This window comes from Alexandromys fortis, unplaced genomic scaffold (genome assembly GCF_014885135.2).
Source record: "Alexandromys fortis isolate MF-2015 unplaced genomic scaffold, M_Fortis_MF-2015_v1.1 scaffold_6, whole genome shotgun sequence".
Classification (NCBI taxonomy): Eukaryota; Metazoa; Chordata; class Mammalia; order Rodentia; family Cricetidae; genus Alexandromys; species Alexandromys fortis.
In genome coordinates, this window is record NW_026067902.1 from 18,977,619 (window position 1) to 19,004,517 (window position 26,899).

General features: G+C 37.8%; 1 protein-coding gene across 11 annotated transcripts in view; it reads right to left on the reverse strand.

Moving 5' to 3' along the window:
- The window catches only part of Mga (MAX dimerization protein MGA), a 92,241-nt gene that overhangs the window by 42,216 nt on the left and 23,126 nt on the right, over positions 1 to 26,899 (reverse strand). For all 11 annotated transcript variants that reach the window (XM_050132406.1, XM_050132391.1, XM_050132438.1 and 8 more), the window contains exons 2-8: positions 20,212 to 21,337; positions 7,785 to 8,727; positions 5,933 to 6,011; positions 5,712 to 5,807; positions 3,428 to 3,559; positions 3,062 to 3,166; positions 724 to 1,382 (exon numbers count right to left, since the gene is read on the reverse strand). In XM_050132406.1, coding sequence (XP_049988363.1) covers positions 724 to 1,382; positions 3,062 to 3,166; positions 3,428 to 3,559; positions 5,712 to 5,807; positions 5,933 to 6,011; positions 7,785 to 8,727; positions 20,212 to 21,272 — 3,075 coding nt within the window. In that variant the 5' untranslated portion in view covers positions 21,273 to 21,337. The remainder of the gene's footprint in view (positions 1 to 723; positions 1,383 to 3,061; positions 3,167 to 3,427; positions 3,560 to 5,711; positions 5,808 to 5,932; positions 6,012 to 7,784; positions 8,728 to 20,211; positions 21,338 to 26,899) is intronic.

Consider the following 26,899-nt stretch of genomic DNA (forward strand, 5'->3'; position numbering starts at 1 on the left):
TACAAACACATATGCATGTACACATGCATGTATGATCATACACAGACATATACATGCATATACATGCACATATCATACAAATTACAGAAAGCATTTACTGTTGATGTCTCATGATCTTTAGTTCTAGAATTCAGTACAGAATTTTATTTTTACTTATTGTTTGTGCATGATGTGTAAGGATGCACATGCCAAAGCACATATATGGAAGTCAGAAAACAAGGCTGTGCAGTTGGTTCTCTTTACCCACCTTTACATTGTTTCTGGGGATTGAACTCAGGTCGCCAAGCTTGTGTAGAAACCATTTTTAACTACTAAGCCAGCTTGCTAGCCCCAGAAATTTATTTTATTTTTTTGTATTTATTTGTGGTACGTGTACAGTATATGAATGTGTAACTGTGTGTATGCTACCCCATGCATACACGTGTGGAGGCCAGAGGTCAATATCAGGCACTTTTATGACTTTCCACCTTCTTTTGTTTGAGACAGGGTCTTACTATGTAGCTTTGGCCTGGAGCTCACTATGTAAACCAAGCTGGCCTCAAATTCAGAGTTCTGACCTCTGTCTCCTGAGTACGGGGACTAAAAGCATATGCGAAGCCAAGAGACAGGCAGATGTCATCTAGGTAATTAAAATGCTAAAACCCAACTTATCCATTTGTCAAAAGCATCAATGTCTAATTTCTAGCTAAGCACCACTGTTTACAGAAAACAGCAAATACTCACTTGAGCAGTAAGAAGAGTTGTCAAGGAGACATCTGCTCGCTCTTCAGTAATATAGGTCCTTGGTTTTCCTTCCCAGAGCGCACAGTCTTCCAGGTCCATAAGCTTTACTTGTGATTTCGACAAGCCCGGAGGACGTGTTCCTTGCTGTTGCAGCTGTTGTTGCTGTGCCTGCCGCAAACTAATCTGCTTTGGAAATGAACTTTCATCTACAGCTGGCACAATGAAGTTAGTCACCTGATTATCTGAGGTTGTATTTAAGGAATTCTTGGTAATTTTATCTCCTGGGATCACATGAGAGTTTTTCTGCTTTGGTGAAACAGGGTATGGTAAAATTGACTTATAAGATGATTTAGTTCGACCACTGAGTGCTGTCTGTTTGCTTTGAGATTTTGTTTTTCGAGAGGCTGTGGTTACAGAATGGGGCTTCACAGAATAAGAGGTAGAAGGAGAACTAGTAGATTGCTTCTTTAGTACACTATCAAGAGTTCGAACATAGCTGGTACTCTTGGTAGGTAGTTGATAGACTACTGGGGACGTGGGCGCATTGGAAGAGAAGCCCATGCTTGTTTCCATCAGCTTGCCTTCATTTTCCAAGTACTCATCCAGCTTATCACTACAGAAAGCAGAACGGTTTTTCAGTGAGGCCTCTGCATTTCCACCTAGAAATAAGGAGATACAAGACATTTAAACCTAGGAGAGTTTCAGATCTCCAGGAAAAACATTCTACGAGGTCAGGAATACTGAGATAGATGCTATTGAGACTTCTCTAAACTATTTTTACTCAGAAAGAAGGAAAAATAGAAAACCAAGACAAATGACACAGTGTCTCTTTTTACCTAACTATAAACCAGTGATGAATAAAAACATAACAGCAAGGGGAAAAAAGGAAATTAAAGAAGACTTCAACAGAATGCCAGGGTTATTTAAGAGATCTGAGTTCCACAAAATTAAATAAATAAACACACACACACACACCAAGCTGGGCAGTGATGGCATATACCTTTAATCCCAGCACTTCAGTCACAGAGGCAGGTGGATCTTTGTGAGTTAAAGGCCAGCCTGGTCTACAGAGCTAGTTCTAGGACAGGATCCAAAGCTACAGAGAAATCCAGTCTCGAGAAAAAGAAAAAGAAGAAAAGAAAAAAAAAGAGCATAATCTTTAAGAGTTTTCATTTGTTTGGTTTTGTTTTACTTTGAAGCAAGTTCTCACTATGCAGCCCTAGATGTCTTTGATATGGCACTAGGCCAGACCTTTTGCAATTCTTTGTTTAACTCCCAAGTGACTGGACTACAATGGTGTATATCACCAGACCTAACAACATCCCATTTCTAGAAAAGCAAAATATTAGTAGATTTAAACATATTACCATTGTTATAAAACTAGGCAAACTCAAACATGAAGAAGGCTTATTTTGGATAAATGGTAAACTAAACTGTTTAGGGTATAAATAGCAAACCATGTAGTGAGAAATAGGTTCATATTCCCAAACAAAACCTTTGGGTACAAGTGTATTCTAAAGCATAAGACTATCAGAACTAACAGACAATTTTGAAGTATATAGTTCTGAAATGATGCATAGCAAAAGAAAACAGTTTGAAAGCTGCATCAATAATTAAGTTTGAAATGAATAGGAGTCGAACCCCAGGGTGTAGCTAGGGAGAAAACAAACACCAACAAGACTCTGTTTTCACTTCAGTTTAGAGAGTGAGGGGGTAATGACAAGTGGTTGAATGAGACTGATCTGATTTGAAACAGGGTCTCACTATGTAACCCTGGCTGGCCTGGAACTCGCCATGTGGTCAAACTGGACTCAACCTCACAGAAATCCACCTCTCTCCAGTGTTGGGATTAAAGGCAAGTAAGTGCCACTACCCTAGGCCAAGGCTACATTTTTTTCAGACCATATGTAAAGTTTAAACAAACACTTGGCTGTGGCAAGATGGCACAGCAGTTAAGAGCACTGCCTGCTCTTCCAGAGGTCCAGCAACCTCATAGTGGCTCACAACCATCAGTAATGAGATCTGGTGCCCTCTTCTGGCCAGCAAACATACATGCAGACAGAACTCTGTATACACAATAAATAAATAAATCTTTAAACAAAACAAACAAACACTAATGACCGGCTAGGCTAGGTGTCTGTAATTTCAACACTTGGGAGGCTGAGCAGGAGGACTGGGAGCTCAAGCCAGCATTTCACAGTCAGTGAGCTTATATCTCAAAAACAGAAAAAGAACTGGGCTTTAGTTGAGTAGGAAAATGCTTGAGAAGCTGTTAGAACCTATGTTTAATCTCTAGTACTAGAAAATACAAAACGCAGGAACTAAAAATCTCAATTACCTTCACTCCTAGATGCAGAAGCACTATGAAATTTTCCTCTCCATCCCTTGATCTTGGTGAAGTCATTAGTCTTCCCCGTCCTAGAAACAAAAGGAAACCCAGCATCTATAAAAGAAAAAGCAAAAGAAATGACCAGAGTTCTAGTCAGCCAAATATGTCAAATTACTGTTTCTCTACTATGATACATTTTATTTATTAATTCAATGCCAAGAAACAAAAGACTTACTCTCTAAATTATCCTAAATGGATATCTAAATATCCTAAGTTAGAGAATAAAAGTAATGTTTTAAAATTTATACTACAAATAATCTAAACATTAAAGAAGAAAAATATTATTCAATTATAAGAATGCTACTACACACTCACCAGGAGAAGTAGGGTTGGTTCCTGTAAGGTTCCAAAAGGGAAAGCTGGTGGCTGGAGCCAAAGGCAGTTGTACTCCCAAGTATTTAAGATCAATGCTCATTGTTGGATCCACTGAATTCAGTTTTAAGCCCACTACAAGAAAAAAAGATCACACCTCATATTATCTCCCTTCTGTCTTTGGGGAAGAAAAATACTTTTTTGGCTCAGAGTTAACAAAGCAAACGGTAAAAGGCAAAATGATTAAGTAAACAGTAACAGCCACACTTAAATCCTTACCTTACAGTATTACATATTACCTACCCTTGGATAAGGAAAAAATCTATGATTTACTTACATCCAATGGAATGTGGTACAGGGCATGGGAACCTACAAAGTTATGTACATGTGATAACCTAGAAGTGTTGCTAAGGCTGCAAGAAAATAAATTCTGTCAATTAATAAGATGGGGGGATTATTGGTGGTGGTGCATACTTTTCATCCAAACACATGGGAGGCAGAGGCAGGCAGATGTCTGTGAGTTAGAAGTCAGCCTCGTCTACAAAGTGAGTTCCAGGACAGCCAAGGGCTGTTACACAGAGAAACCCAGTCTTGAAAAAAATCAAAAGGAAAGAGAAAGAGGGGGTAGGGGGATAAACTAAGGGGAAATGGAGCAGAATCCTCTCCAGCAAATAATGAAGAGAAAAACATGCCTTGCCAATTGCTTCATCAACATCTTGATTACAGTCTTTTGAGAACCTAAGCAAGTGACAAGCCATGTTTAGATTACAAATACACAGAAAATGTAAAATATAAATGTATTCTGTATAAAATATAAATGTTTTCCATTTTAGGTTGTCAAATTTGTAGCAATTCTCTAAGAAGCATAAATAAAAAAGCAAAATCCAAATCTTTTATTTTTTTAGGCCTTGAGGTTCAGAGGCCTTCTTGAGTTCCAATAAAACCTTGCCACAGATAGAGTTTCTGGCCTGATTATGGGCACTAACTCTCCAGTTTTTATCAATAAATCTAAAATGAGACTTACTTATAAAGAGACAATATTTTGAGAAAATATTTTACCAGAATTTTTAAAAAACCAAGGCCAAAAGGAGTTTAAAGATTATATAGAGTAACATTGTAATGAATAGGTTACTACTAAAAACAAACAAACAAATATATTAAGTAGGCAAGTAAGTACTGGAGAAGTGAAGAAGATAAGATAGAGGCCAGTCTAGGCTACAATATAACCCTGTAAATAAAGTAATATAATATGAAACAGAAGTAACAGGCTAAGGTTTCCAATCAAAATCTTACAAAGGATCTAGGAAGTTAACATGAGGAAATCAGGATAACTTGGGCAGAAATTGTATCTCTCTTTCTCCTACAGGAATTCCAGAGATTGAAATCTAATCATCAGATTTGGCAACAAGTACCTTACACTACTGAGCCATCTAAATTGTTTAATTAAGTTCCCAATACTCCTCCAAATGTTATATACTTGCAGGGCACACAATGACAAAAATACTCTTGTATTTATGTGTTGATGCATGCACATGGACATGCTCCAACACCAGCACCTATGCATGTAGAGGTTAGAGACAGAGAGCAGTTTCACAATCGCCCTTTATTTTTTCTGCAAGTTTTCTCACTGAACCGGGAACACACCAATTTAACTAAATAGATCAGATAGCACAAATCAGAGATCCTTTTGTCTCTTTTTTCCCAAGCACCAAGACTGCAGGCACGTACCACAATACTTGGCTTTCTTATGTGTGTGCTAGGGATCAAAGTAAGATCTTCATACTTCATAGCAAGCACACTTTATCTACTGAGCCATCTCTTCAGCCCCAATAAAAGTGTGTGTGTGTCCTTAATATGTTATTTAAGAAATAAAAACACGACTCTCAATCCCAAAGCAAAAAAAAAAAAACAAATGCAACCAGTTTTAAAGATGCAAAATGCTCCAATTTTGAAGAGAAAATACGGCTTCCTGTGATACATTTTATATATACACACACATCTTATAGCAATACATTATATATGTGTACTATATATATATCTTATAGTACATGCTATATGCACATATATTACTAGAATAAGGAACTACATGTGCTTTTAAGTTGAAAAGAACTTTAGAAGCAGAGAAAATAAAAAATTGCTAGTTAAGAGGTACTGAAATGAAATGAAGGATAGGAGGGAAACAGAGAATGAAGAATGAAGAAATAAGCAAAAAGGGGTAGGAAGAAAAAAGAGAAAGGAGATAATGAACAAAAGACAAATTGGCTTATCCACACTTAGAAACTAGTACCTTCTTGAAGAGCGGGATGTATCACCTGCTTATGCCTCAAAGATTTCAAATCTTCTATTAATTCCTTTTCCAACTGGGAAATTCTTGTTCTGCAATCTATTGACAAAACAGTGATAAAATAACAATGTACATATCAGAGAGAATAAACGTTCCACACTTCACTACTTCAGCCCCAAGAGCAAATAATCTGAATTTATACTGTTTTTATATTTATATAATACCTGGGTCATTTGTGGCAGTAGTCGGAAGATTAGAAGTTTCTTCTGTGGTCCCATCAACTGCATGAATATCTAGAGCCTCCTATATATTAAAAATAAAATCCAGTTTATGTTGCTTCTAAAATTTTTAAAGGAAATTAAAAAAAATGATGATGATGACCAGAGGCTGGAGGGAATGCTTAGTAAGTACAGTGCTTACCACGTAATCATGAGAACCTGATTTATCCCCAGTACCCATGCAAAAGCTGGTTATAGTGGCACTTTTCTGTAACCCCTAGTGGGGATCAGGGTGAAGGAAACATGAGACTGTCTTGGAGCTCACTGGTCAGTCAGCCTAGCCAATCAGTGAACTCCTGAGGATACCCTACCTCAACGAGTAAGACTGAAAACAATGAAGAAGGTGCGAACCTCTGGCCTCTGCACACACTCACGCAGGCATGCACACTGATACCCAAATACATGTATAATCACTCATACACACAGAATCTTTTTAAAATAATAATAATAAAGGACTAAGAATATAAAAAACACCAATAGCTTCAAATTCGTAGAACAGGAGTAACTGTTCTCATACTTTGGGGAGTTTCTTGTCCTTGGGTGGAGGGGTGGTGGCGGCAGCAGGGTTTAATGTAACACAGGCTGGACTCAAACTCATTAAGTAGCTGAGTGTGCTAGTCAATTCCTGATCATGCTGCTCCTCTATCTCCCAAGTGCTAGGATTTTAGGCATGTATCACCATATCCAGTGTAATGTACTTTATTATTTTCTATAGTATTCACATTCAATTATTTTAATCATAAGAGGCTAGGATGTAGTACAGAAGTTCTTATGTATAAGGACCTAGGTTTGATCTCCATCACTGTTCTCCCCGATTCCTGCTACAAACATAGGGATGGGATGGTCAGGGAGGGAAGAGAAAAAAAAGAGGAAGAAGGAGAAAAAAGAAAAGAAGGAGGGGGGAAGAAAGAAGGAAAAACCACCACCACCTAGAAAAGAAGCTTTCTCAGTAACAGACATCCAACATCTACAGCCAACTTAGAAATATCAAACTCCTTAAAATATCTGCACGAAAAATATTATGCATGTAGAGTGAGAGGAGACAAACCAAAACACTACGGGTAAGACTCAAGTCATCAAGACTGCTAGCATTGAGCTGGACATGGTAGCACACACCTTTAGTCCCAGCTCTCAGAGGAAACAGCAAAATGATCTCTGTGGGTTCAAGGCTAGCTTAATCTACAGAGCAGACTGAATTCTGGTACAGCCAAAGCTATGTAGAGAGCCCTTGTCTCCAAAACAGGAAAGAAAAAAAAAAAAGGACTGCTACTATTTTGTTCTCCAATATTCTACACCACTGTTACTAGCCAGTAGTAGGAGAGATGAAGTATCTTGCCAAGGCTGGTCCCCGACAGTATCTCAGGGGGGGAAAAAGTGAACTTTTCATGAATTGTTAAGCTTTGAGTCTGCAACAATGAAAATTCTAAGTTCAATTTCCAGTGCCAATGTCAGCTCACAACTGCCTGTACTCTAGCTCCAGTGTAACCCAACACCTCTGGTCTCCACAGGCACCTGCATTCACATACACCAGATACACATAAATCTTTTTTCAATCAGATAAATACCCTGAGTAAATTAGAGTGAGACCTAAGCAAAGGTCCACTTTTAAAGTCTATTTCAAAGGAGGTATATTAAGAGGTGATTGCTGTTAACTAAACCAAACGTAAAGATACTCATACTCATTTCCTTTCCCCAACATACTCACAAATAGATACATTAACAAAAGTAGATCCTAAATTTTAAGCCAATTTACAATTCAAAACAGACCTCAGAAAAAAGCTGATCATCACAATCTTACCTTTGATTCAAAGGAAACAAAGAGCACACCATCTACATCTTCTAGATCAGGCTTCACATCAGGAAATGTAGTTCCAGGACCTACAGGAACATTCTTTGTAGCAGTTAAAGACTTCCCCGTGTTTTTAGGTGGTCTCCCCGCCTTAGAGAGTCTCAACTTTCGAGGCCTTCCTCTTTTTCCAGGAGTGTTTGGAGAGGCACTCTGACTAGCAGTCACAGTCTTTGAAGGTGTTGTCATTTTAAGCATAGTTGTTCGCTTTTTGCCCAAGTCCTCTTTTCCTGAAAATGAATCTCCAGATGATCCCTTTGAACTGTCATTTATTCTTTCTGTGCTACTGTTATCAAATATGTCCGGATATTTCCACTGAGGTTCTTTAAGTAAAGTATACTTTTGTACCATTCTGAGGTCTGATGAATGTTTTCTGAGACTATTTTCTGAATCCTTATTTAAGCAAAAGTCAGTCCCACTGGAATTTTCAATATATGTAGGCAAATATTCTAATTCTGCCAACACTGATTTATCTTTTCGAGATGTGGAAAGCATATTATCAGGAAGTTCAGAAATTTTCACTGTGCTTTTGGTGACAGCACAGGGCTCTAGGTAAACCACTGGCATTTTTCCAGCATCTAATTTAAACATTTTAGCTTTAGCAACACCTGGGCTACTTGGTAGCCATTTATAAGATGGATGGTCAGATTCCAAGTTATCAACCTTATTGTGTCTCTTTAGTTGTTTCTCTAATATAGGATCATCATCGCTGTTTGAATATACATCCGTTTCCTCATCTGTCTCTTCTTGCTTCACAGTGACCCCTTCCGGGCATTCACTAAGTTCATAATCATAATCATCGAGAGGCTCCTCTTTAATGACGACATTAAAGTTTCCATTCGGGTTTAATGGTGAGGCAATCTGGGAATCATCTTCCAAACTGTTCCCAATAAGACTAGAAAGAAGATAAAAAGTATAGAACTGTCCATAAACAAAACTCAAGAACGGAAAAAGTTAAGATCAATTAATGCATCAGATTTTATGAACCACTCCTTAAAAACTATCTGTAACTTAACAAAGGGCTGAAAAGCAATTTACTGGGGCTGGAGAGATGGCTAAGAGGTTAAGAACAGACTGCTCTTCCAGAGGACCTGGGTTCAATTCCCAGTACCCACAAGGCAGCTCACAACTGTAACTCCAAGATATGACACCCTCATACAGACATATATGCAGGCAAAACACCAAAGTACATAAAATAAAAGTAAATAATTTTTAAAAAGCAATTAACCAACATAACACATTTATCAATGTGTCATAAAAAATATAATTCAAGAGCAAAATTTCAGGGCTGGGAATGTTGGTAGAACATTGGTGGTAGAACAGTTGATAGAATACTTGCCTAGAACAAAAAAGTCCTGAGTTCAAACCTTATCACCACATAAACTGACCCTTCTTATATAAATAAAACATGGGAAAAGAATATAGTTTACCTTTATCGTTAAATAAAAATACAGAGTACCTTATAAAACATGTTTGCCTTTAGATATTGATCAGATATACGGAACTCCATATTGAAAGTCAGCTAGAACTGATCAAAAATCAAATCAAAATTCATGCATCATCAACTGCCAATAAGGAAGAGGGGAAAAATGTCTATCACTACTAGAAATCACAATAAAATATTGTGCTTTCAAGCTGCTAGTTCATGTCTGTATTTCAGATAAAATATCTAAAATAAAAGTTAACATCTTAAGCAATACATTATAGTTTTCTTAGTATACTCAGGTTACTACCAGAAGATTTTCAATTTTTCAAATTAAAAAAAACTCACTTTCAAAAAAAAAGGGTGTGGCTCAGTAGTAGAGTACTAGCCCCTCCCCGCCCCCAGAAAAGACATGCTTTCAATGCAAGGATTCACCACAGCAGCTGGGCATGGCATTCATGGAGGTGGTATAATGGCATGTCTTTAATCCCAACACTCAGAAGCAGGTGGATCTGAGCTGAGGCAAGGTCTACAAAAAGAATTTCAAGCCAGCCAAGGCTACATAGTGAGACCCTGAATCAAAGACAGACAGACGGACGGACAGACGGATGGACAGACAGATAAAGACAGAAATAAAGATTTTTGCCACAAATTCTTCCAAAGTAAAAGGCTAGGTTACATACAGCTGGGAATGTTCCTCAGTCTGTAAAGTACTCACACAGCATGTACAAAGTCCTATAGCTCAATCCTCAGCAACACATAAATCAAGCATAATGATACATATGTGCAATCTTAGCACTTAGAAAGTGGAGACAAAGAACAAGAAATCCAAGATCAGGCCTTTGAGTTGACTCAGTGGTAAAGGTGACTGCCATTATGGCCTGTATGTGATCCCTAGAACCAACATGGTAAAAGAAAAACCAATTCCCACTAGTACACACACACACACACACACACACACACACACACACACACACACACACACACACACAAACTATAAAAGTAAAAATAATCCAGAAAAGGTCAGCTAAGTGGTGGTGGCGCATACCTTTAACCCTAGCACTCAGAAGGCAGAGACAGGCAGATCTCTGAGTTCAAGACCAGCTTGGTCTACAGAGTGATTCCACAACAGCCAGATCTTGTGGGTGATAATTTTATTTGTGTTCTGACAAATAAAGCTTGCCTACAGATCAGAGAGTAGAACTAGTCACTAGTTAACATAGAAGTCTGGAGATCTGTACAGACAGGAGACAGGAAGTGATAAGGCAGGGTGTAGATGGATCTTAGCCCTTTTTGGTCAGAGAATTCGGAGTTAAGAAGTGACTGTGGTTACTCATTTGCTTCTCTGATCTTTCAGCTTTTACCCCCTGATATCTGACTCCAAGTTTTTATTAATAAGACTAGGATTGCATTTCACCAGCACCCAACATAGGGCTGACTGGTGCTGTGTAGAACAGTAAAATACCGAGTGGGTTTTCAAGGCAGCTACCTAGTTTGGCAGCAGTCCAAGGAAAGGGTCCAGGGAAAGCCCAACAACCCACCCGGAGAGGTAGCCTGCTGTCTGAAAATTGCACACAGTGGATCATGGGGAAGAAGCACATGTGGCAGGAGCTACCTAATGGCAGAGCTGGCCAGTGGTGAGGGGCTAACTCCAGCAGCGTTTAGACCCCAAGCACCTGTGGAGTTTGATGCAGATAGACTGCAACACAGAAAAACCCCAAACTCATTCAGACAGCTTGAGAGGAAGAAAAAAAGGAAAGCCTAGTAGTTTGCAGAAAACATGAGAAGATCCATGCTAATTAAGAAAAATAAATTTTGTGGAAAATGGCTAAATTTCTGAAAGCTACCTACAGATTCAATGCAAGTCCCATCAAAATTCCAATGACTTTCTTAACTGAACTAGAAAAAAAAAATCCTAAGATTCATATGGAAGCATTCAAACCTCCAAATACCCCAAGTAATCCTAAACAGAAAGAACAATGCAAGAGACATCATGATTTCAAATAAATAACAAAGCCATAGCAACAAAAACAACATGGTACTGGCACAAAGACAGATGTATAAGGCAGTAAAACGTAAAACATGCTGTGGGATAATGCTTTTGTACACTCATAATGATTTGTCACTCATAATGATTTAATAAAATGCTGATTGGCTAGTAGCCAGGAAGAAGTATAGGCGGGGCAACTAAACTAGGAGAATTCTGGGAAGAGGAAAGGCAAAGAGTCAGTCACCAGACAGAAACAGAGGACGATGAGAATGTCATCCTGAGAAAAAGTACCAAGGCACATGGCTAACCACAGATAAGAATTATGGATTAATTTAAGTTGTAAGAGATAGTTAATAATAAGCCTGAAAAAATAGGCCAAACTGTTTACAATTACTATAAGCCTCTGTGTGTTTTTTGGGGACTAAATGGCTGCAGGACCAGACAGGACAGAAACTTCCATTTATAAAAACAGAGAACACAAAAATAAACCATGCATCCACATGTACCCAATTTTCAACAGAGGGGCTAAAAACATACATTATATATACACACGCATGCACACATGTATGTACAGGCACATAGCATAAATAGGCTCTTCAACAACTGATGCTGAGAACAGGATATCTCACAGGTAAGTATGAAAAAAAAATCACTGTGATGGTTAATTTTCATTGTCAATTTAAGAACATTCTGAATCACCAGAGAACCATATTTCTGATATGTTTATGAGGTTATTTTCCAGAAAAGATTGAGGAAGGAGGGAACACTCAACCCAGATATGATAAGCTTTCCCATCCCATGGGCTGGGGCATCAGGCTGAATAAAATTCGAAAAAGAGAAAGCCAGTGGAGACAAACCCTATATCTCCTGATAGTGGAGACAATGTGGCCAGCTATTTCATATTACTGCCACGGTGCCTTTCATAACATGATGACTGTATCCTTAAAACTGTGAGCCCAAATAAATTCTTTCTTGCTTAAATTGTTTTTATCACGAACAATTAAGTAACTATTATACTAACCCTACACAAAAATCTATTCAAAATGAATCAAAGACTTTTATGTCAGTCCTAAACCCCAAACAGCTTAGAGCAACGGTACTCAACCTTCTTTTATTAATACAGGTCCTCATCTTGTGGCAACCCCCAAAGATAAACTTATTTTGTTGCTACTTCATAACTGTAACTTTCTGTTATGAATCATAATATAAATATCCATTATGTAGAATATCTGATATGCATCCCCCTACATGTTGAGTACCTGAACTAGAGGAAAACATGGAGGGGGGGGAACAACAACAACAAATACAGGCACAGGCAAAGACATTTTAAAGAACTTTTACAGATTGAGAAGTAATACAAAATGACAAGCAGGTTGAATAAAGTTTAAAAAGGCCTGCCAAGGAACAAAATAAATAGCCTTGAACAGCTAGGTCTACACCTCTGTGGTAAAGCATTTACTTCCTGGTACTACTTAAGGCAAAAGAATGGAGAAAATCTTTGCCAGCTATACATCTCACAAGGGACAATATCAAGAAAGGAAGGAATAGAACGAACACGAAAAAGATGAATAATTTGAGTCCATGAATTCAAAAGCAGCCTGAATAAGAGTTCGAGTCTGGTTTACAGTCTCAGGACAGAGAGAGCTGTTACACACAAAACCCTGTCTCCAAAAAAAAAAAAGGGGGGGGGAGTAGAAGGGAAGATAACTCAGTAATTAAAAGCACACCTTTAATCCCAACACTCATGAGGCAGAAGCAGGCTACACAGTGAGTTCCAGGGCAGCCAGAGCTATTAGTGAGACCCTGTCTCCAAAAAAAAAAAAAAAGAAATCAGTAACGAGACAGAACTCAGCAGTATTATCAGTTACGTTTACCAAGTTAACTGTAGAAGATTACATTCAAAGGCGAGCTTGGTGAACACACCTGTAACCTCTACACTTGGGAGGCTAAGGCAGACTATCATGAATTCAAGAACTTGGGCAACAGTGAATACCAGGCCAGACAAAACAAAGCAAAAGACACTATCTTGCAAAACAGAAACAGAACACTTCACTATCTATAAAATATGTATATAAATAAAGTATTAACCCTCCAAAAGACACAGTCGGCTGGCAAATACAGCAAAGCCTTATACTCTTGGGCAGAAATAAACTCAAACAATAAATGAGTAAGAAACAATGCAAATATCAAAATGTATAAAATGTAAACTAAAATAGTATTCAGAAGCAAATTTAGTTTTAAATATATATGCTAAGAAAAGCAAAAGTCTAAAATAAATTCTCTATTATAGAAATTTATTTTTTTTTTAATATTTATTTGTTTATTATGTATACAATATTCTGTCTGTGTGTATGCCTGAAGGCCAGAAGAGGACGCCTGACCTCTTTACAGATGGTTGTGAGCTACCATGTGGTTGCTGGGAATTGAACTCAGGACCTTTGGAAGAGCAGGCAATGCTCTTAACCACTGAGCCATCTCTCCAGCTCCCTAGAAATTTATTTTCTGTAAAAGGCTAAAATATAGTAAAACATTTAAACTATGCCAACTCTCTGTCACTAAAACACAAAAGAATCCATGCAAAGCATAAACACAGCTATGATCCAACAAAGAGCCTCTGAAATTTCAATTACATAATTTTCAGAGATCATGAAATATTATTCCTTTTCTATCTAACTAACCATGTAAGAACTAAACTGGCTGGCAAGTCACACAAAAAAACAGTTGATGGAAGTATGGACCTAAGTGTTGACTTGCTAACCCCTGATAAAAGGATTAATTAAAGCAAAGGCAAATAGAATTAACAAGATCCAAAGGTAGAAAAATAAAAAGTTCTCTGTCATGCAGGTACTAGCCTATAATATAAACACACACACACATATATTTAAATGAGTATAAATACGTAAATTCTAAAAGCTTAGAAAGACCAAGAGATGGTAAAATTAGGTGATAAGAAAGGAACAGGTTGTAGGCAAAAGGACACCAACCAGGAAAAATATAAAGCTAGTATGTTGCTAGTTTCAATTCTGTCATAGTTTTTATTCTGTGGATTTATGAATTAAACTTCCTGTGTGTTAAAACAGTAAAAATCATTTTTTCCATAAAGGCAATACAATGATGTCACAGAACTTTTAATCCTAGGCAGAGGGACCTCTGAGTTCAAGACCAGCCTGGTTTACAGAGTGAGTTCCAGGACAGACAGGGTTACACAGAGAAACACACACACACACACACACCATTCCAAAAAAATTTTCTAGGAAAGCTGGTTAGCTTTCTAGTTCCACTGACCATTAGCCCAACAGGCATTAGACACTACTAACCAATCACTAATACATTTGTCACACTAATCCAAAGGGAAAAAAAAAATGTTTTAATGTGTTCTGAAGAATTTTGTAATTTGAAATTTTTTCTTTTAAGACTGTATTGCTTTCTAAATTTATAATTATATTGTTATACATAGAGTTTCTTGAGGTGATAAAAATTTAAAACAAAATTAAACACCAACTTGAAAGTATGGAACACTTCTAGCTTCTTTCTGGGGAAATTTACAACCATGATACCTACCCATGGGAAATAAAACTAAAAATAGCTATCTCTCATGAATTTAGATGAAAAATTTCCACAAACTCAGCCCAGCAATATTAAAAAGATTATAGCTGGTTATGATATATACCTTTAATCTCAGTACTTGGGAGGCAGTGGCAAGATCTCTGTGAGTTAAGGCCAACTTGGTTACAAAGCAAGTTCCAGGACAGTCAGGACTATATAGAGTCCTTGTCTCAAAACACAAAACAACAACAAAACTGTATTACTATAAATAAGGTTTAGTCCAACAATGCAAGGCTGGGTAACAGCACCCCACAATAAAATTTATCAACAAATGGGGGCGGGAACATTATATCCCAATTAATATGAAAATATGTTTATGAAATTTACTGATTATTAACAACTCAAAGTAGAGAGTGGAAGAAAAATGTCTCCTCATGTGATAAAAGATGCTACAAGAGATACATAAAAGTGCTAACTGATGGATCCTATTCTTGTAAAAGAGTTCTCTACATCTACTCTGGGTTGCTCACAACCACTTTTAACTCCAGCTCTATAGGATCCAATACCCTCTTCTGGCCTCTGCAGGCATCCGAACTCGAATACATACCACACAGATACCAAAATAAAAATGAAAATAAATCTTTTTAAAAAAATTAATTATAGTGAAAGGGCTACATATATACATACAGCCAGATGACCTCCGTTCAATCCCTAGATCCACATGACAGAACTGACTCCTGCAAGTTGTCTTCTGACTTTCACATACGCACCACGACACAAGCACATCCACACACATATAAATATACAATAAATGTAACAAAAAATTGTTTTAAAAAGAGAACTAGGTAGCCAAGTGGTGGTGTGCACACCTTTAATCCCAGGACTCAAGAGGAAGAGGCAACAGGATCTCTGTGAGATCAAGACCAGCCTGGTTGTTCCAGGACAATCAGAGCACAATCAGAGCAACACAGAGAAATTCTGTCTCAAAAAGCAAATGAAAATTTTTAAAAGGCAAACTTATAACTCTCACACATGAGTCTGTAAGTGTCTCTGAAACAATTATTGTATATAGTGTGAAGAAGGGAGCTTATACTTTGCAGTGTTCTGTCATTGTTTACTGAAAACTAGCCAACACAGAGAGGATAAAGAGGAAATATCAATCATGAGGTTTGTATTCAGTAGTTTCAATATGTCCCTCAAAAGTCTGTGTATTAGAAACTTAACCCAAAGTGATGTTAACACCATCTGGAGAGGTAAAGATTAGAGGAATGCCTTTGCAGAGCATTCACAGCATTTTAAGAATAAAGAAACCAAGGCTAGACCACCTGCTGCCTCACAGTGATACCCTATGTTATGATGTGGTGAGAAGACTTCACAGATGCCAAACAGATACCACTTCCATGCTCTTCAACTTCCCAGCCTTCAAAACAAAAGGACAAATAATTTACCACATCTCTGGTGTTTTATTCAAACAAAATAAACTAAGCTAAACTGTTGTATTGGCAAATAATTTTAAATGGTAAAGGATGCGTATGTAGTTCAGTGATAAAATTTATCTCATATACCTGGGGTTCAATCCTGAGCACACTAAGTTGTAGGTCCTGGTACCAAAAGCTTATTATCTCAGTAATGAAAGTTAAAGCAGAAGGATCACAAATTCAAGGTCTACCTGAGCTAGACTGAATTTGAGGCAGCACAAGCAACTTACTTTGACACTTTCTCAAAAGAAAAAAAAGAAGGGGGGAGTTAGAGGTTAGTCCTGTGGTAAAACACGAGTCTCTGTAGTCAGTTCCCAATACAAGCAAAAAACAAATAAAATAGGTAGTATATGAACAGGGATGTAGTTAAGCTTGTAGAACATCTACCTGCTATGCCTAAAACTTTCACTTCAATCCCCACAACTTATGAAAGGGAGAGAAGAGAGGGAGAAGAGAAAGGAGGGACAATAACACGTAAAATTTGTAAAATTGATAGTTGGAGGCTGGGTAAATGGCTCACTACTTGAAGTTAGTCATGGCAAAATTGGAAGAATGGATGGCACAACAATCTGAATTATAAACTGCAATCAAGAGACAAAGCAGCTGGGCAATGGGGCCACATGTCTGCCTCCACTCGGGAGGTAGAGGCAGGTGGATCACTGAGTTTGAGGCCAGCCTAGTCTACAGAGCTAATTCCAGGACAACTAGGACTACAAAGGGAAACCCTATCTTGAAAAACCAGAGAGAGAGACAGAGAGAGCAAACCCAGGCAAGCACACCTTAAATCCCAACACATGGGAAGCAGAAGCAGGAGTATCTCTTAAGTTTGAGGCCAGCTTAGTATACATATTGAGCTCCAGACCAACCAATAGCAAGACCGTGTCTTAAAAAAAGAGAAGGGAAGATGCAAAAGAGAGAACAGAATAAAAAATAACATCAAACTAGTTGATAGTCAACAATGATTAATTTTAGAAAAAGACACTACAACAAAAGGTGAACTATGTAATAGGACCATAGTAGGGCAGTTGGAACTATAAAGTTCTAGTAGTTTAAAAAACAATGTAGTTTTGACTTTAAAGGTACATAAAACTGAACACGGGAAGAAAACAATAACCAAGGAAGACGCTCTCATATACAGTTCTCACAGTCATCAGAAAAATGAAACCTAAAACTATAATGCTCTCACCTTTAGCAGTTCTACACAACACAACTCAGGACACTCTAGTTAGAGCGACTAGGAGGGAGGGAGGGAGGGAGGGAGGGGAAGCTTAAAACAATTTTTCTTAAAAACAAGGTCTTACATGTTTCAGGCTGACCTCAAATTTGATATATAGGTGAGAATAACCTTGAACTTCTGATCTTTTTTCCTGCCTTCCCTTCCCAAGTGCCAGGATTATAGACATGTACCACCATAGAGTTTTTTTTTTTTTTTTTTTTTTTGGTTGGTTGGTTGGTTGGTTTTTTGAGACAACGTTTCTCTGTAGCTTTGGATCCTATCCTGGAACTAGCTCTTGTAGACCAGGCTGGCCTCGAACTCAAGAGATCTGCCTGCCTCTGGAATTAAAGGTGTGCCCTACCACTGTCCAGCCATGCAGTTTTTATGTGGGGTTGGAAATCAAACCTAAGGTATGGCCTATAGTGGGCAATCATTCTATCAAAAGAGGTGCATCAAATGTCCTAAAGTACAGTTAAGTTATCCACAAGAAATGCTTGCAATTCCTATACTTTTTCTATACACAGGTAATTAAGATAAACCTCAATTCATAAATTAGGCACAATAGATTAAAAACAAAAGAATATCATAAAATTATAATACACTATAATAAATGTGAATGAGGTCACCTCTAAAAGTATTTTACTATACAGAACTCACCTTTTTTTGTGATGAACTTGGAAAATATCTCTGATTAGATACATGAAATATATAACACAAGCACTGTACCAACAGCATAGGATAATATATAAAGCATAAACCAAAAACAACAACTACAATCCTTCCACAATTCCCTTTCTTATTGAGAAGGCTACTAAGTGACTAGAGAGCAGGTAGCATACACAGCATGGATATCCTAGACACTGGAATGCACATCTCATGCAGGACAGAGCAGGGCAACACAGAACTTCATCATGCTATTCGTAAGTGTTCAACTTAAAAATTAATACATCATTTTGGAAGGAAGTTCAGTACTATATATTACTCAGAACTTTGAACATGTTAAGTACCACTGAGCTACACCCTTGGTCAGAGAATCTTTCTGTAAATGTTTAAAGGTGGTTTTTTTGTTTGTTTGTTTATTGGGTTTTTTTTTTAATGCTTAAGTAAGGGGATGGTAAGAAACAAATCTGTTTTTAAAAAACAAATGGGGTGACTGGAGGGTTACCAGCTGTTAAAAGCATCTCCTGTTCTCCAGAGAACCCAAATCATGTAGCTCAAAAATACCTGTAACTCCAGCTCAGGGAAACTACCCTCTCCTGGCCTACACAGGTACCCACACATACACATTTAGCATATACAGCACATATAGCACATACACACACATTTAAAAAAAATAAAAATCAGTCAGGCAGTAGTAGTGCACACCTTTAATACCAGCACTCAGGAAGCAGAGGCAGGCGGATCTCTGTAGACAGCATGGTCTACAGTACAAGTTCTAGGACAGTTAGGGCTACACAAAGAAACCTTCTTGAAAAACCATAAATGTTTTTAATTTCTTTTAAATTAATATTCTTTTAAATAAAAGAATCTTTTAAGTCAGGCATGATGATGCACATCTTTAATACCAGCACTTGAGAAGCAGAAGCAGGAAGATCTCTGTGAATTCAATTCCTGCCTTGTCTACATAACAAGTTCTAGGCCAGCCAGACCTACATAATAAGACCCTCTCCCAAAAAAATTGAGAATAAAAAGAAACATAGAGTCAACCATAAGTAGACACCTACAATTCACCTGTATTTCCAGTAGCTGAGAAAGAGACAGAAAGATCTGGAATCTGGGGCCAAGATGGGCTAAATATAGCAAGCTCCAGAAGACTAGGTTATACATTGAAACCTTGACCCCCCAAAAAAAATTAAAATAGAAGCATATGTATATACATACACGCATATATATATATACATATATATGTATACACACACATACACACACACAGGCTTTTACAGTGGATAATACACAGCCTCTTTTTCAACAGTGCATATATATACATACAGACAACTAAAATGAAGAATCAGTATAAAATATAAAGAAGCTGAGTACCTCTTACTTGAATTGCTTGGCATTTAGAAGTACTCTAGCTTTTGGAGAATTTTTTTTAAACACAAAAGATTCAATTATATACAATGAATTCATTTCTAGAAAATACATTAGGAATATTTTCACAAGACAGTAATTTTTTGATTCTATTTTATTTGGGCAATATTTATTTATTATGGCTATAAATTTAGCTTATAATGAGTACATCTTAGGCCTTAAATGGATAAACTGTTTCAGTTATAATTTAATTTTTCTCCCTGTTCCACAATCATAAATTGTCTACATGTGTTAACAAGGAACAATCCACAAATAAATAAAGTTCCCTATCTTGATAAATTTTCCAATCTGGCTGCAATTCTACACCCTGAACTCAGTAGCTATTCCTTACACCAAAATAAGCTGTCAAAGAATTAAAGCAGGTGTGGTTTGCTTTACAGCAACTGACATCAACATCTACTGCATTCCACAAAACCAATGAACTAACTCCAAAATCTGGCCCATCTCAATCTTCTTTTTATCTCTAAAAACAGAAAAACTATTTCCCAACTAAAGAAAGGTGGATGCCACCAAACCAAATGACCTGAGTTTGATGTCCTAGACCCACATGATGTAAAAGGGAACACCAATTCCCTAAAGCTGACCTATACACACACATACAACACTAAATAAATATAAGAAAAACTATGACTCACCTTTCAGAAATTTCATGCTTCAATTGAGGAACTTCAAGTGCAGAATCAGAACTCATAAAACCAAGGAAGTCTTGTTTTACATTATGGAGTGGCTTCTCCAAGCCTAGGCCTGATGTTTCATGACCCTTTAACACAGGATCAAAATCACCTGAATGTATTTCTGATCCCTCGCCTTCAGGAAGACGAACACGATGACCAGGAGAACTAGAAACACTATTCGCTTCTTGATCAGAACTATTTCTTTGTTTTCCATCTCTCTGGGGTTTACTGCTCAACCCATCATCCCGAAAGCCTTTGGCAAATGGATTATAATCTATTTTCAACTGGGTAATCTGAATGTTTTGATAAGCTGTTACTGCAAAGAATTCAGTCTGGGGGAAAGTAAAAGTATGAACACCGGGGCCATTTAATTGTATCACTTCTGTAGCCTTTTCTGCAGGCACCAAATGAAGCCTTGGCAGGTAACGGTGCATAGAGTGCAAGATAATATGACCTTCCTGGTCCAGTGTATTGTTGGTAAGCTTGAGTTTATAAAAAGATACTGGCTGATGCATCCAATAATGACCTGTGGAAGGAGATTCTGGATGAATAAAAACTCTTCCCAAAATATGGGGCTCAGCCTTCCCACTAGGTTCCCACCAACGACCATTCCACTTATAACGATGGTTATCCACAGGAGATATGTCCATTACAAGGATATACTTTAAATTTGAATCTAAGCCTGTTATCCAATAGCGACAATAAGGAAACATGCGTCTTCCTTGCTTGGTCAGAATCATCTCTGTACTTCGATTATGGAACTCATTCCACATACTGTTGTTATCAAGGGTAACGGTGATTCTTCCCACAGTACAATCAGCTGGAAGGCAAATCTTCCCTTTAGATTTTCCTGGTGATGACACCCTACTAGACAAAGCACAGGTATCTCGATTAGTAACCAAAATTCCTTGATCAGTTTTGCCATTTCCTGGCTGTTTGAGGATGACAAAGAAGGTAGGTGCTGCTCCTGTCACTGTCCCACCATCTTGATTAGCTAATATAATTTGCTGTTTCTCTTCCATGATTCCAGTGAGAAATTCAGTAGTAAGAAACTGTAGTCAACACATAGTCACAAATGCTTCTCATCCTAAAAACAAAAACAAAACAAAACTTTAATCAACTCAGAATTTTACAAACAAATACAACTGTGATGACTGGAACTCTAGCTCATCTGGTAGAGATTTGTCTAGCACTCATGAGGCCTGGGTTCAATTTTCAGCACTGCATAAACCAGGAGTGGTGGCGTAGGCCTGTACTCTCAGCACACTTGTGAGATGGAGAGAGAAAGAACACAAGTTCATAGTCCATGCTTGTCCAGCACTTGTCCATGTTCCGGTAAATAAACCCCTGCCCAAGCTACTTAAAACTCAGTGGAGGCCAGTGAGATGGCTGAGCAGGAAAAGGAACTGGTCAGAGAAGCCTGTTGATCTGAGTTCAACCCCTGAACCTTACTTACATAAAAATGAATAGAGAAAACAGATTCCAAAATTTTACTTATGTCTTTAATTTCCATGTTCATAAGTAGACATGCAGATCCACACAAACACACAATAACCATTTATTTTAAAACTTTAAATTCACTGAATTACAAAAGAAAAAGAAAAAAAGCATTGAACTTGAGAAAACGGGTTTCAACTGCAGAGGGGTGGAGAGGAAGAGAGAAAAAAAAGGGTAATGAGTAGAAATAAAATGATTTAAAATCTGCTGGATGGTGGTGGCACACGCCTTTAATCCCAGCACTCGGGAGGCAAAGGCAGGAGGATCTCTGCGAGTTCAAGGCCAGCCTGGTCTACAGAGCGAGTTCTAGGACAGATTCCAAGCTACAGAGAAATTCTGTCTCAAACAAACAAACAAAAAAGGATTTAAAATCCATTATATACTAGTATGAAATTGCCGAAAAATAATTAAAAAGAAGTTCTAGGGAGTTTAAGATAACCCTGGAACACATGAGATCCTGCCTCAAAAAAAAAAAAAAAAAAACTGATTATGCTATTCAAAAAATATTCCTAACTCTTTTAAGATACTGCTTATAGCCTTCTTTCAATCGCTGTAAAGGTATTAATTCTAGAATACCTAATCACTCTTTAAAAAGAAAATGTGGGCGGGGCGGTGATGGCGCATGCCTTTAATCCCAGCACTCGGGTGGCAAAGACAGGCGGATCTCTGTGAGTTGGAGGCCAGCCTGGTCTACAAGAGCTAGTTCCAGGACAGGAACCAAAAACTTAAGAATAGACATATTCTTAAAAAAAAAAAAGTGGGAGTTCTTAAGACAGAGTCAGAGTCTCACTATACAGACAGGCTAGCCTCAAACATTAATCCTCTATCTGGCTCTCAAGTACTGAGATTATTACAGGCCTAGGCCACTACACACAGTTATCCTAATCATTTCTATCATTTTTGTAAACTAATTTTAATCTAATCTAACTAGTTAAAAATTATTCATATCCTTTCTCTCAAAAAGATAATAACCCTGTAATCTTACACAAACTAAAATTATGCATTTGTTTTAGAAAAACTATATAAACTGGTGTGGTTCTCATGATATCCTAGCACTTAGAAGGTTAAGGCTGGCCAAGCAGTGGTGGCACATTTGCCTTTAATTCCAGCACTTGAGAGACAGAGGCAGGCAGATCTCTGTGAGTTCAAGGCCAGCCTGGTCTACAGGGCTAGTTCCAGGACTGGTAGGGCTACACAGAGAAACCCTGTCTTGAAAAACCAAAAAAGGTTAATGCAGGTAAAGATTACTTAAGATCAAGGGCAGTTGGGCTACTAAGCAGTCAGAGAAGCTCTTAGGTACAGAAGATGGCTGTTCTCTTTGGCAGAAATCTACCTTAAATGTCTACTTGCTTTCAAATAAAACTTCTACTTCAAAAAGGGGGAAAGAGAGAGATAGGCTCAGTTGGCAGAGTAGCCACCTATTAAACCAACTGAAAGGCCTGAGCATAGTGGCTTGGCGCATGCTTATAATCCTAGCACTAGTGAGATGGAAGCTAGAGAGTCAGAAGTTCAAAGTCATCCCGAACTATGTGAGGTCCTGTCTCAAAAAAACAAAACAAGCGGGCTGGAGAGATGGCTCAGTGGTTAAGAGCATTGCCTGCTCTTCCAAAGGTCCTGAGTTCAATTCCCGGCAACCACATGGTGGCTCACAACCATCTGTAAAAGAGGTCTGGTGCCCTCTTCTGGCCTGCAGACATGCACACAGACAGAATATTGTATACATAATGAATAAATAAATAAATATTTTTAAAGAAGCAAGCAACAACAACAAAATCAAACTAAAGGGAGAGAGGAGAATGAGAGGGGAAATGCATAAAATAATTTGCATTTTAAAAAGGAATGGTTATGAAATAATTTACAAAAAGATTCAGTTATATCGAATTCTTTGGGGATGAGTGAAAATTTTAATTTTCACTCCCATTCCAAAGAGAAACTGCAGAATTAACTTTATTATTAGCTGTGCTGGGAGTTGAACGCAGGGCATCAAGTATGCTCAGAAAGTGCTCTAACATGAACTATATACACAATTCCAGAATTAATTCTTTATATGGCACTGACATGACTTCATAAATAATCATATCCAGCTAGTTCTAGAGCAGTAATTCTCAACCAGTGGGTCACAACCCCTCTGGAGTTGCCTAAAACCATCATAAAACATAGATATTTGAATTATGACTCATAACAGTAGCAAAATTACAGTTACGAAGTTATGTGGTTGGGGGGTCAACCACAACATAAGGAACTGTATTACAGTTAATATTAAACTGTATTAGGAAGACTGAGAACCACTGTTCTAGAGAGATCCAATCTTGCCCTCACCAGAGCTGCGATTACAAAATAGGCTATCGTGCCCACCTGGCTTTTTATCTGGGCACTGGGGACAAGAACTCCAGTCCTCACACTTAAGTGCTTCACCTCTACAGGTCCTGGTGCCCATTTAAACTATGAATTTTATGTAAGGTGAAGTATAGCTCAAAAGTTAATAACAGCAGCACATGGTGGCACGTGACTTTAATCTTAGAACATGGAAGCAGAGGCAGGAGGATCTCTGTGAGTTTGAGCCCATCCTGATCTATATAGAGAGTTCCAAGACAGCCAGGACTAAGTAGACCCTGTCTTCAAAAACAAAATGTTATAGCCAGACTTGATGGCTCACACCTATAATCACAGCCATCAGGAAGAAGGCTGCTAAGGCAAAAGGATTGCCATGAGATGAGATTAAGATAAAAGGGGCTGTGGGATGTGTTACAGCTTTGAAGGGAAAGGTACCCTGGAAGTCAAGAGCCAAGGAATAACACACACCAAACAACAAACCTCACACAAGAGATTTACTGAGGAAATACTGGAGGGTGGGGATACCACTGCTTCACCAAGAAGCAGCTAGAACTGAGCTGGAGGCCGGCTTTATATAAAGTTTCTTAGGAGTGGAGCTTTCCAGGTGGCCTGATTTTGGGCTTTTTTACTCTGTGGAGCAGGGCTTGGCCTCCACCATCTCAAGAAGCTGGGTCCTGCTGTTATGGTTTTCTGTGGCACAGCTAGGCATAGCCTGGCAGTTAGTTGGAAGTCATCAGGGGCAGGGCCTGGCCATTTCCAGCTCAAGGGGCTTAAAAAGAGGGGATCTAGTTGTTAATAACATCCATGAGCAAAGATAAACTCTTCTCGCTTAGAGTAGTTTTTGTTTAATCTTGATGTTTGTTTGTTGGTTTGTTTTAGACAAGGTCCTTCTATTAGCTCGGCTGACCTGGAATGCACTCTTCAGAAATATATTGGGCTCTGGAGTCCTAGGATTCAAATGACTTTAGTATGTGGATATTTATTTTATAGTGCTAGTAATTAAACCCATGGCCTAAAACAGTAAGAATTTAAAAGAATTATTTTCCAAAACTGACTTAAGATTTTATCCATAAGGATAACTAGTTTTCTAAAACTAGTATGTTTAGACCTTACCTATCACATATTGACAAAGCAAAAAGTTTCACAAGTCACCTGGTGACTGTAACATACTTAAGCTTAGAGAACTCACCAAAGGTTATACAACATAGTAGAAATAACTACGTTTAGCTTTTCCTTTGCCTAAATAGTTAAATGCTAAAAACTCAAATTGGGGATGAGATGTAACTCGGTCAACACAGTGCTTATCTAGTATACAAAAAGCCAATGCCCAGCACCACATTAAAAAAAAAAAAAAGGAAGAAAGAAAGGAAGGAAGGAAAGAAGAAATCAGCCAAGTAGTGGTAACTCACACCTTTAATCCCTTGAACTTACCATACATAAGACCTGCCTGCCCCATCCCTCCCAACAAAGAAAAAACTCAAACTGCCTTATTTCAACTTTGTACACAGTCATCTAACAAAAATGTGAAAATACACATGAAAACCAGGAAGTCAGAACATGCAGGCTTGCATAAAATCTTAAGCCCAGTACTTGGGAGGCAGAGGCAGGCAGATCTCTGTGAGTTCGAGGACAGCCTGGTCTACAAGAGCTAGTTCCAGGACAGACTCCAAAGCTATCAAGAAATCCTGTCTTGGAAAACTTTAAAAAATAAATAAATAAATAAATAAATAAATAAATAAATAAATACTCAAACCTAGCAATTTATTCCATCAGTTAACCAAAATACATAAAATAGAAGAGCCAATTTATGGCCCCCAATGAATCAGGAACTTGAGATACAATGGCTACAATTAAAAACAGGATTCCCTTGTAGTGCTGGTAACTGTACCCAGCCAGGGATTTTCACGATATGCACCTGGAATACCACTGAACTACATTGTCAGCCCTATATTTGATTTTTCTCATCTACAGCTCGTCAATTAGTGTACATGCTGTTTCACACTTATGAAGAGCACTCTAAAGTCTAAGATAGCCATAAACGTCCATTGCAAAAATCAAACGTACTTTAATCAGGAAAGGAAGAAAAAAAAACCTCCTTTCCAGCAATACTGGAATACTCTGTATTTTGCTCTCTTAAAGTTTTAACAAAGAGCATAAGTTAGTGGTGCGTATCTTTGATCTCAGCACTGAAAAGACAAAGGCAGAAGGATTTCTTTGAGTTCTAGGCCAGCCCTATCTACTTACATTTTAAAATTAAAAAATGTTTGGCTCAGCCTTTTCTCGTCAAGCATTTACCTAGATTAAAGTGCATTAGAAAGGGCCTTAAATTTAGTTGTAAAGGGAAAAATTCTTGGTGATTCTTGACGTTCCTAACTACATACACAACCTCTAAGGTATATGCTTTACAACAGTGTAGCAAAGTGCACCAAATGTAACAAACTCAGAGTACCAATTTTTTTCATCCAGTGGTGTTGGTAAATTTTTACTATAATTGTGACCCTGATATAACCCACAAAACACACTATGTAGCAATTTAATGATTTACATACTGTGTTAGGAAAATTTAACTACACTAAGTCAAAATTCCAAGTCAATTTATTACTTTTAAAACACAAATTTCAAGATGGTCAGCACCACTTCTGACTGTTACACTTTCAAACAATAAGTTACTGTATTATGTATGGCAGGTTCACTACGATGTTTGTTCCTTACATTTTGAAACTTAAATTTTATTAAATATTTCCATTCCTTGGTATCAATATAAAACAATTCAGGCTAGTAAGCTTTTAGGTGCCCACGAAATACTAAGCAGAATCCG